We start from the raw sequence: 13006 nt of genomic DNA, 5'->3' as shown, positions 1-13006 counted from the left end.
CCCAATCAAATCTTTGAGAGTTTAGTGCTATAAAATATAGTGAGATCCACGAGATAAATAAAATATAACATTTACAAAATCTCTTCGCTTATATGGGCTACTTCATTAAAATAAAAACAATATACAAACTTTAGCATAGAGAAACAATAGCGTAAAAAGATATCCCATGGTATAGGGCGTTTATGTCGCAACTTTTACTGTTATCTCAAGCCGATTACTGTTGATTATTGTCGAATTTTTCTGTTTTGTTGGGGTGAGAGTGTATGAACGGTACAGTATGAGAGACTACCAGTGTCACACAGCTTCACGGGAGAGAATTACATGAACTATCGACTTGAGATACAATAAAAGTTGCTGATTTTGGGTTTATCTTTGGCGTTATTGCAAATTCCTTCTAACACAACATTATTACACCATCTGAGCTTCTATACTAAATTTGAACATTCTCTGTTCATTTGTTCTCGATAAAGCTGAGAAAACGCAAAAAATCCCTGGAAAACGCAGATTTTGGGCGTATCTTTGGCGTTATTCAAATTAATCTAACACAACATTATTACACCCTAGCTTAGCTTCTGTACTAAATTTGAACAATTCTGTTCATTTGTTCTCAATAAATCTGAGAAAAAGCAAAAAAAAAACGCTGGAAAAACGCAGATTTTGGGCGTATCTTTGGAAATTTTTCCAAATCCGTTCTTAGTACGCCTCTAAAGGGCCAACTGAACATACCTACCAGATTAGAACGTTTTTGGTCCATTAGATTTTTAGTTCTGCGAGTGAGTGAGTGAGTCAGTGCCATTTCGCTTATATATATATATATATATATATATATATTATATATATATATAGATTGGGAGAAGACAACAGACATTAGATATTAGCATAGAGAAACAATAGCGTAAGTAGATATCCCATGGTATAGGGCGTTCATGTCGCAACTTTTTCTGTTATCTCAAACCGATTATTGTCGATTTTTACTGTTTTGACCGGGTAAGAGTGTATGAACGGCACAATATGAGAGACTACCAGCGTCATAAAGCTTCACGGGAAAGAACTACGTCGGCTATAGGCTTGAGATAACAGTAAAAGTTGCGACATAAACGCCCTATACCATGGGATATCTACTTATGCTATCGTTTCTCTATGGTAACATTGTATTGGTATCCTTGTCTTTCTTATGACATGTTTTATAAACCCTTGATGACAATATAATATGATTGGGAGAAGACAACAGACATTAGATATTAGTCAGATACAGTAGGTCTATACAGTATATAGATTGTCATTTAATTAGTAGTAGCCTATATATACCTTACCGGTGAAGAGTAGATGGATCTAAAGTAAAAATCACTCCAATCTGTCAGTATTCCTCATAAGTAACATCACTGTTTCCCATTTAAACAATGCTGACAGTCGAAATTTATATGTGAATCTCATTAAAGCCAACCATTATTTGTAAGCTAACCTTCAAACAGAAAATCGAGTAATGAATTTTCAGAAGTGCCACAGTATCGCATGAGAGATTTCCAAGGACGAACATTATAACAATATACTATTCATTTTGAAAACATGTTCTTATCCTGGAGATCAGAGCATTGCAAATTATCAAGGATGTCTCACAAAAGACTATATAGTAGGAGACAACATTACTAATAATAATTATTATATTAATGTAATTATCATGTCATACCGGCAGATGAGTTATAAATTGCCAGCCCAAAGTTTTCAAGGGCAACTGCAAAATAGTTTAGTTATTGGTCTGCTTGAATAGGATTGAGATAAGTCTCAAAAAAGATGTTTATTCTGTCTAAAAGTACAAGGAATACTACACAGAACATGGGAGTAAATTATGGTGCATTTCAGAATACTCTTATTTAATCAAGCAAAGGTCCTAATATTCAAGGAATACTACACAGAACATGTGAATAAATTATAGTGCATTTCAGAATACTCTTATTTAATCAAGCAAAGGTCCTAATATTCAAGGAATACTACACAGAACATGGGAATAAATTATGGTGCTTTTTAGAATACTCTTATTTAATCAAGCAAAGGTCCTAATATTCAAGGAATACTACACAGAACATGGGAATAAATTATGGTGCTTTTTAGAATACTCTTATTTAATCAAGCAAAGGTCCTAATATTCAAGGAATACTACACAGAACATGGGAATAAATTATGGTGCATTTTAGAATACTCTTATTTAATCAAGCAAAGGTCCTAATATTCAAGGAATACTACACAGAACATGGGAATAAATTATGGTGCATTTTAGAATACTCTTATTTAATCAAGCAAAGGTCCTAATATTCAAGGAATACTACACAGAACATGGGAATAAATTATGGTGCATTTTAGAATACTCTTATTTAATTAAGCATAGGTCCTAATATTCAAGGAATACTACACAGAACATGGGAATAAATTATGGTGCATTAAAGAATACTCTTATTTTATCAAGCATAGGCATATCCTAATATTCATCTTAAACACGTTTGATTTATTCTATTTAATGATCTGAAGGGTAAACTCCAAAACTAGCTTAGTACCGTCACAGAATACAAGAAGTTTTTAGAAGAAATTATAGAAGTTTTCTCTGGTACCGTGTAGTTGTTTTGCATGGACAGTATAGAGAAGAGTTTAAAAAATATTTTATACTACACAAAACATGAACATTTCAAGTATAGAATACTTTAATCACATAGATATATTCCAATATTCAGTGATTTTGATGATTCATCCAAATATTCATCTAAAATGTGTTAGATTTATTATTTTAATGATCTTAGGGTAACTCCAAAAATCTGGTGTGGCGCACTCACACAACTTTCCTTGCCGTTATGAAAATTGATCACCTGATGCTAGTGTACTCGCGCATCTCAGGTCTACTATTCAAAGATATGAGACAGCTGGTGATAGGTCAATAACGCTGGAGACACACGAGGTCTGCTATCTCTTCTTAGTGAATGATTTAATAGAACCAACAGTTGCCAACAGCTTGCAATTTAATAATCACATTTTCTCGGATTTCAAGCTTACCGTATTTTCAATTGTAGGTGAAAATGTTACTGGACATTAATTGTAGAGATTTCCATGCTAAATCTTTTCCACTTGAAATTTTTTGTTTACATTGTATATGGAGGCTGATAATTGAGAATCTAAAATCAAACTTTGCATAATTTTTACAGATATAGGACTTGTTGCAGTTGATAGAGCTTATCAATGACTATTCCAGGTATGAATTTGATCAAAATCGTTGGAGCCGTTTTCCAGAAAATTGCGAAAACCCCTGTTTTTGACAACATTTACGCCATTTAGCCGCCATCTTGGATTGCACTTGATTGAAATGGTCGTGTCGGATCTTATAGTGTGAGGACCTTAAGTTTTAAATTTCAAGTCATTCCGTTAATTGGGAGACTAGAATAAATGTACACAGACGCTCATACACTCATACACACACGCACACACACACACACACACACCACACACACACACACACACACACACACACAAACACACACTACACATACAGACCAATACCCAAAAACCACTTTTTTGGACTCAGGAGACCTTGAAACGTATAGAAATTTAGAAATTGGGGTACCTTAATTTTCTTCGGAAAGCAATACTTTCCTTACCTATGGTAATAGGGCAAGGAAAGTACAAATGATGAATCAAAGTGATGATGATGATGATGATGATGATGATGATGATGATGATGATGATGATGAGATGAAAGTAAGAGTAGGGTATTCCTCTTTCCTTACATCCAGTGGTTCACCTTGTACCACCAGCTTGATATTATCTCTTTCAACCTTTCTCTTTCATTCCATCTTTTCTCACTCACACTGTCTTTCTCTCCCCTCTCTTGCTTCTCCAGTTTTCTGTGTGAAGGCCAGTCTCATGTCGGGGAACTTGCTCACACGCAACAGTTGAACTCTCTGTTTGCAGTCCAGCGCATAGAAACAAAGAAATGATCGAACATAAGTGAGATTCAATGTAAACTGTAAGCCTCCCTGAAGAATTAATTTTCATTCTTTATTCATTCATACAATAAGTACATCATCAAAATGATAGGGAGAGAAAAAATAAGGTAGCCCTTGTGCTTGTGCTATTCCTCTCCCAAATTTGGATAGGTTTCATATATAGTACGAAATAGGTTAACTCTTGTAGTTCTTCACTTTACAAATTCTCAGTCATAAGTATTTTCAAAGTAGATTTTCAAATTTAGATGAATGAATAAGTTGAAGCTGGATTCTCAGTATCAAAAAGTTATAAAACTTCATAACAGTAAATTAATAAGTATAAAAGTAATAACAGTCATTTAAACCGTAATAAGCAAACCTTAATAACAGGAAAAAGTAATAAAAGTAAAGTTTTAGATTTTCACGTGACCGGCACAGTGAAAATATGATTTCCATAATTTCTGATTGGACTGTTCACACTCAGCACATTCATACGAGTATGAATATATAGTATCCATTAGAACTTATTTCTCTCAATGAATAATTTATAATTGGAAATTTATTTATCATTGACCGAGCGAAGTGAGGTCTAAGATTCAAGTCGACGGTTTGGCATTTCTCTTAATGTTTAAATGTTTGAATGTTTATATATGTTGCGCATTTACGGCGAAACGCGGTAATAGATTTTCATGAATTTGACAGTATGTTCCTTTTTAATTGCGCGTCGACGTATACCAAGGTTTTTGGAAATTTTGCATTTCAAGGATAATATAAAAGGAAAAAGGAGCCTTCTTCATACGCTAATATTAGAGTAGAAATCAGACTATAGAATTATTCATCGTCATGAATTAGCTGACAATTTATTACACAGATGTGTGGAGAAGCCAGTCTATTGCTGTATTTCCATATAAGATCTATAGTTTCAATCGGGTACTTGTGGATGAGAATACTGCGTGAGGTCTACTGTTCACAGAACTACTAGTTTATTGATAAAGGAAATTTATTCTCAATGTATCGGTCACTGTGGTTAATGCTTCCCATACGAACATAATAGTGACAGTTAATCACAAAATAATTATAAGAGCTATTAGACATAAAATGATTGGGAGAGAAAACCCTTCACTATTTTTCTCTCACAAATTTGGACCAATAAACTGTTCATTCTATACGTCACATTTTATTATATTGTAATTCATCTTTCTATATCATATTATCGTTCTATAATATTGTATCAAATATTAAGGAAGGCTACCTGGACTCTAGACTTGAATCACATATCTTTTTCATAACATGATATTTAAACATAATCGTCATTTCTTGAACAATACCATAATGAATGTTGGTAAGTTATCCTAAAAGTTTCATGAATTTATCTCTTACCGAATTTGAAATATTTAAATTATGTGTTTCAAAAATAATGTAAACTTTAGGCGCTAGTATCTCAAAAAGTAAACATATATTTGATAAAAGAAACCTTTTCATGAGATATTGTTTTCATTTTGATAACTTGATAGTATCCATATAGAGTAAATTTGAAAAATATCACCAGTACTTAAAATGTTTTTTTAGCCGCTCGCACAGCCTTAACACCCTAGGGTCACTAGGCGCTTGTATTTATATTATTATTTATTCATTTATTTATTTTATACCATAATCACAAAATCAAATTAATGATTGGGAGAGAATCAACAGGATAAACCCAAAATTGTTTCCCTCCCTAATTTTGATAAAGATAGTAAGATAGATATTAGAGAGGTAGTAGCTAAAAATACATATTTCACTTTTTGTGTAGTTGAGAAATTGATATTGTGGTAATTATTCATATTGAATGAAAAAGACTAAGAAATTGTCAAAAACCACCGATTTATTGATACTTAGAAAGACCGGTTTCGGTTATTACACCATTGTCAATCTCTGATAATTTATCTAACAGAGATGGTTTATCAGAGATTGACAATGATATAATAACCGAAACCGGTCATTCTAAGTATCAATAAATCTGTGGTTTTTTGACAATTTCTTAGTCTTTTTCATTCAATAGATATTTCCTTTATATTATAATTATTTATCCAATCGATTTGATATTTTTGTTGCAGACTAGTGCAAAAATGCCGACAGTGGTGAAAGATGACGTGGGTGATGTGGAAGCCAACCTGGACCTTCATACAGTGCCCGATGACGTCATAAAGTATGCGCGCGAAAAACTACACGAAACACCCGAAAACAAAGTCAGAGCAATACAGGAGCTCAGGGACATGGTCTATGGTGAGAAATATGAACAACATAATTTCAACCAGCCTTTTAAGTATCAAAAATCCTGCGCCCGAGCTTGTGCTTTACGACAGGACATGCATGATGGACATGTGTGTACACACATGTTGTCACGTGTCATCGTAGTGGAAGACATCGAACAAAACTTTTTGAGGTCCAGTTTTTGTATCTTTGATTTTATGTTGTTAATTTTCTCTTCACCACTCTATTTGAGGTTAAATTATTTTTGTTTCAATTATAATTTGTTTTTGAATCGTTGTATGATCTTGGCGTTGTTGTCTTTGGTAGGCTACACCCAAAGTTGAATACCATAAGTCCACACTGGCTTCAAATCAAATTTATTCACCAACCAACCACAGTGTTACAAGAAAAAAAGTAATTTTGCTCTTGTGCTCTAGCCACGAGTTCAAACATTCCTTTACATGATTTTAGAATTAATACAGCACTTTATAATATAATCAAGACCAGTACAATATAAATAGATAAATCACATGAACATTCATATAATTATTGTAATATATTTATAATCATATAATATAACCAATATCTGTATTGGAGGCTCAAAAGAAGGAAACCGTTGAACTATAGTGTGGTCAAGGTTATAATGACTGTGGAGAAAGATAAGAGTACAGCGTTGCCGATTATCTGCCTTGTCACTGCCTTCTATAGAGGATAACTGATACCGATATATCTGATGTAATATTAACTATTCATTCTTGTTTAAAATAATCAACTATATATTTTCATTCCTTAAGAAAATATATTCCCCAATGATTGAATGATGAATTTTCATAGGGTACTGTCTTCTATCCAAAAATGACCTCGGAGTGCCTGTTTAGTACATTTTGCGCCCGGATTATCAACTAATGCGAGGATAAACAAATACAGTTAGCTTTACAACTAAGAATGAATAATTTGTTTTTTTTATTAATATATAAGAAATATTTTGTACCTTCAGAAACTGATAAGTTGAAAAAATCTGCTCTGCTCTTATAAAGCTTGTTCCATCATTAACACTCATTGTTCTCCTACACAATTACAAATATTTTTTTTTTTGTAGAGCGAGGAGATGTGACCCCTATTCGAATAGACGATGCCTATCTATTAAGGTTTCTCAGATCTCGTAGCTTTAAAGTGGAATCTGCTTATAGACTGGTGAGTAATTTCTACTGTTTATCCAATCTAACCCATTAAATAATCCATTGAATAATCCTTATAATATTAATTTCCTTTGGAACAGATACAACCAGCAATTAAATGCATGCGCAAGTTATCACTAGGTAACAAAATCATGACGTTTATCTTTACAGTTAAATGACGAGAGAGTTTATACAGCTGATAGAAGCTTATGATAATATTAACCGACTCGTCTTTCGGAGGAGACGTTACGCCGTCGGTCCCGATTACCTGAAAAATAGTCGTCATCTCTCATCATCATACCTCTCACTCGTTACCCACGTACAAGCCTAAGAGCTTATGTGGGCATCACCCTCAGTATTATTAGTATACTAGCAGATAACCCGAGCTTCGCAAGGGTCTTTCTTAAAACTAGACGTAATGAAATCTAGAAGAATTCAAAATAGGCCTATAAGAATCCTCGGTTGATTAAGAATTTATATGCTGCATTTCAAGTAAATCAGTATGACCACCTTTCAATTGAAAAAATAAGTTGGATTCAAAATGGCGGAAAAAATTTGGGTGTGACTGAAAACCTGTTTTTATCATTTGAAAAGGATCCCCAATCATACCTATCTTCTAATTTCCCTTTTAAGAGAAATCTTCTTCTGCTTCCATACAAACTGAAGCATGACAAATAATTGAAAACTTGAAAACTGAGAACTTGATGTAAACAAGTCTTGAAGAATTTAAAATTGGTCTATAACCACCCTCGGTTAAGCAAGAATCTATATACAAAATTTCAAGTTAATCAGTCCAGTAGTTCTGACGTGATAATGACGTCAAACATAATTTTCCTATACTTTCCATCTGTATAGGCTACGTTTATAATCCAGCTCTTTCCTTTATTATAGTATAGAAGATGATACATAGATGGATGATCATTGATATTTTACTAAAAGATAGAATAAGTTGAATAGTTTCCCTTTCAGAGGGAGTTTTGACAACCCACAAAACTCATTTTTCATTTGAAGATATAGCGAAAAGGTGCATTATGACCTTATTCTTTTGATCAGATTGCCAAATATCCCTCATTCCATATTAAAATTTTCCACTGACTGTACAGTGAGTCAGTCATTCTATCAGGGCTCGAATAATTTTGAAATTTTAATTAAATAAAAATGGAAGAATATAATTTCTTTATGTAAATAATAACACCTTCATTCAAAGACAAATTAACTGCATGCGTTTTCATATTGCCGATAGACAGCATTGATGAAACTGTAGATGTTTATTTAGCACTTTGTCTCAAAATTTGTTCTAGCTGAGAAATTAATAATCCATGCCACATGTAGGCCTAAACATTGCATCAGGAAAACGAAGTTTCAAAACTATGTTTTTCAGGTAGAAAGCAATATAGAAACTGATGTTCCTTTTTTAATTTCGACCATATGATTTGGTGATTTTTTAATGAAATCGAATTAGATCTCCAAATTTTGCACATAGATTCTAAAAATATCAATCTCGTGCACCTGGAAGCCCAAATTTTAATTTTCCTACTAGATTTTTCAGAATTAATGTTCAAATTTCATCAATGGATTTGAACATTAATTCTGAAAAATCTAGAAGGAAAATTAAAATTTGGGCTTCCAGGTGCACGAGATTGATATTTTTAGAATCTATGTGCAAAATTTGGAGATCTAAATCATTCCCGTTCTTCCGGTATGCAATCCACAAGTTGACATGTTTTGATGCGAACAAACGAACAAACACAACCCTACTCTCTCTTATTATATAGAGAAGATTTCATTCTCATTCACAGTCACTGTATAACTTGAACTGAAGCATACTCTTCATATACCTACACATATATTATTCACATGCACAGTATACCGTACCGGATTAATGCATTTGCTTAACGCTATAATGTTAAGCAAGACATCTTACCAAACTTGCTGCCTGATATACCAGTCCGAGTTAGTTTCGTCACTGTATTCACTTCGAGCTTCATTATTACTTCTTACTCATAACCGGCATTACAACACTGATCTGATCTTGATGATAATTTTCGCGGTGCGGCTAGACAGCCAGTGCTGGTCAAACGCACATTTGATGCTTGAATATTGTCGGAAAAACAAGGTTGTCGAAATCCCTTCTTGATGTTGCTGAAAGACTCGTTTTTCAATTGCATTTTTGCAACGCTTATCTGAATATTTATTTATTCATTCATTGATACAATAAGTACATCATCAAAATGATAGGGAGAGAAAAATAAGGTAACTTTGTGCTATTGCTCTTCCAAATTTAGACAGGGGAAAATTTACATATAAAATTTACACATATAAATTTATGTCAATAATCCGGATTAATTGGGACCGGATTATTAAATTATCCGGATTATCGAAATTACGTTAAAAAACGGTCAGCACGCACTATTCAAGAAACAAAGATGTTAAAATTGCATATACAGTATTCAATTATTCCCCTTATTTCAATTATTACACTCCCTTTCTCCTCGCTTCGCGCCTTTCTCCCGTCGCCCGCTCTAAAGTAAGGAGCTTAGCGCCGAGGACAGAAGGTACGAACATTTTATTTCTTGCCAGAGACGAATCCGGATTATTGACGGTCCGGATTTTTGATGTCCGAATTATCGACGTTCTACTGTAGTCCGAAATAGGTTAAGGCCCGGTTGCACAACAGCCGGTTAAATTTTAGCCGTGATTAATTTCAAGAGAACCAATCAGAGTAGGTGTTTTTAGAAAGCCACAACAGCCGGTTAAATTTTAACCGTGATTAATTTCAAGAGAACCAATCAGAGTAGGTGTTTTTGGAAAGCCACAACAGCCGGTTAAATTTTAACCGTGATTAATTCCACGAGAACCAATCAGAGAAGGTGTTTTTGGGAAGACACAACAGCCGGTTAAATTTTAACCGTGATTAATTTCAAGAGAACTAAACAGAGTAGGTGTTTTTGGAAAGCCACAACAGCCGGTTAAATTTTAACCGTGATTAATTCCACGAGAACCAATCAGAGATGGTGTTTTTGGAAAGACGGCTTCTCTGTTGGTTCTCGTGGAATTAATCACGGTTAAAATTTAATCGGCTGTTGTGCAACCGGCACTAAGACTTGTAGTTCACTTCACAGAATTTTCCGTCCTTAAATATGTTCACGAAGTGAATTTCAAATTTAGATGCTTCGACTCCAAAAATAGAAGAGATGGTTCACATTATTGACCAAGCGAAGTGAGGTCTAAGATTCAAGTCGACGGTTTGGCATTTCTCTTAATGTTTAAATGTTTATATGTTGCGCATTTACGGCGAAACGCGGTAATAGATTTTCATGAAATTTGACAGGTATGTTCCTTTTTTAATTGCGCGTCGACGTATATACAAGGTTTTTTTGGAAATTTTGCATTTCAAGGATAATATAAAAGGAAGAAGGAGCCTCCTTCATACGCCAATATTAGAGTAAAAATCAGACTATGAATTATTCATCATAAATCAGCTGACAAGTGATTACACAGATGTGTAGAGAAGCCAGTCTATTGCTGTATTTCCATAAGGTCTATAGTTTCAATCAGGTACTTGTGAATGAGAATACTGCGTGAGGTCTACTGTTCACAGAACTACTAGTTATCACTTAAATAGATAATATAGTTAATTGATACTTAAATATCGCGGGGCACCGAGCTTCGCTCGTTATTTTTATTTATTGATAAACAGAACCCATGGCTTATACTTTAGATAAGACAGAACACAATTCTCTAAAATGATCGTGTTTATATTTTACAGCTGGCTATACGTCAGCTTATGAATTTCGGGTATGCGATATTCTGATTTTCCACAGAATCACTCGATCACGTTTTACTATCCACAGATGACGAAAGTCTCAGCTCTTTCAGCCAAGGATGAATTATCCTTTTTATGTCGTTCAGCGAGTTTTCTCAAGGATGAGACCTAGTGCAATCGAATTTTTATAGGCTATCATAAACCTACTATGTTCCAAATTTCGTACATACATTTCTTGGACTCAAAATAGTGTGTGAATTAAGTTGTTATCATTTACATAACCTCTAGACTGTGTATTCCAAATTAAGGTTTGAAACAGTTTTGGTGTTTTTACCTGTATCGTATCTATTGTCTATGAATATAGTATATTTCGCACCTAGAGCAAAAAATGATATTTTTCCGGCTCGAAATCGGTTTTCAAGAAAATTGAGAGCCGGAAAAAAAATTTTGCCCATGGTGCAAACGCTATTTTCGCCACACACAAAATAAACAATATATATATATATATATAATATATATATATATATATATATATATTATATATATATATATATATTATATATATATGTGAGAATAGTTGTTACTAAGCACTTCCGAAAGCAGAAGTGGAAGGTGATAGCTCTAGCAAATCTGAGGTAATCTGAATATCAGGAATTGTGCAAGTATTTTTATTTTTTATTCTGATTTGTCTAAATAACCTAAAAGATGATGTTCAATTATGTGGGAGGTTGAGTTTATACTTTTTTATTCTTTCAAATGACAATAAGATGATATTATTATAAATAAATGTTTTAATTATTGAATAATGAAAAGTTTTGATCAGCTGTTTTTTGATCACCTTTATTAGTTCCATGTTAGCGGCTGGAAAGGGTACTCTTTCCGGCCTAGGCCGGAAAGAAACCTGTTCTGACGTCAGACGAGAGTCGTCTGCAAACAATGTCTTTCAGATCCACGTAGGGACTGGAAAACAGCTGCTTTCTGTGCAGTGTGGCGAAATAGTTATTTGTGCAACTAGTGCGCAAAGTGACAGTTTGCTGCACCGAAAGAAACGTTTACGCCCGAGAGGGCGGAATGGTTTGTTGAGTGCAGCAGAGGAACTTTGCGCACATATTTCACATTTAATTTTTCCTACAGTTACCATTAAATATGAAAAGTGGGTAATTATGGGTAAAGTTCCCTGAAATGCATCAAATGTTTTTCTGTGTCATTTTATTATTAATAAATAAAATTGAATAATGTAGTAGTGTTTGAATGAAGGAGGCTGTCACTGATGTGGTGGCTGTCCTCGAACTCGGTGTCCTTGATATTATTATAACGTGCACCACAGTCTGTGTTACCAACTTAATTTTGATTTTGCTGCACTGGTGCTCCATATAACCTACTAACTATTTTACGTTGTCATGTTGCAAATCTAGAGTGCAGAAAAAATTTTCCCGCACTAGAGCGGAAAAGTGATTCTTTGCGTTCTGTAATCAGTGCAGCCATGGCCACTTTTCAACGTAACTGTAGGAAAAATGAATATTCCAAGCTATAATTAATCAGCCTAATTGTGAGTGTAGGCCTATTCTGAGAACAATGAAATGACACATATTTTGCAAGCGGCTGCCAATAAGTTTTTCATCACAATTTTATGACTTGGTGCCGCTATATAATGTCAAATATCCCATTGTTGCCAGGTTACGCAATGCTCAAATAACACTTTCAATAACACATTACCTGGGTCCGAGAAACATCCGGATTCATGGCAAATTGTCAGAAATACAATAGTTGGATGCGAAGCATTGATAATAAGGAATTTGCTGACAGTGACTTGAATCTTTCTTTAGTACAGTACTTTCTTTTTAGACCAAGTCATTCTGCCGTAT

The 13006-nt window shown here is 34.0% G+C and overlaps 1 protein-coding gene across 3 annotated transcripts in view; it reads left to right on the top strand.

Moving 5' to 3' along the window:
* LOC111060513 (alpha-tocopherol transfer protein-like) overlaps nucleotides 1-13006 on the top strand; it is a 62841-nt gene that overhangs the window by 30782 nt on the left and 19053 nt on the right. The window contains exons 1-3 of one of the 3 annotated variants that reach the window (XM_039422618.1): nucleotides 3985-4006; nucleotides 6062-6230; nucleotides 7297-7391. The exons of the other annotated variants lie outside the window; for them this stretch is intronic. Of the exons in view, the coding sequence (XP_039278552.1) occupies nucleotides 6074-6230; nucleotides 7297-7391 (252 nt within the window). The 5' untranslated portion in view covers nucleotides 3985-4006; nucleotides 6062-6073. Of the gene's footprint in view, nucleotides 1-3984; nucleotides 4007-6061; nucleotides 6231-7296; nucleotides 7392-13006 lie in introns of those variants that run through there. 3 annotated transcript variants of the gene reach the window in all.

Source organism: Nilaparvata lugens, chromosome 3 (assembly GCF_014356525.2).
Source record: "Nilaparvata lugens isolate BPH chromosome 3, ASM1435652v1, whole genome shotgun sequence".
Lineage (NCBI taxonomy): Eukaryota > Metazoa > Arthropoda > Insecta > Hemiptera > Delphacidae > Nilaparvata > Nilaparvata lugens.
This window is presented reverse-complemented; position numbering and strand designations above follow the sequence as displayed.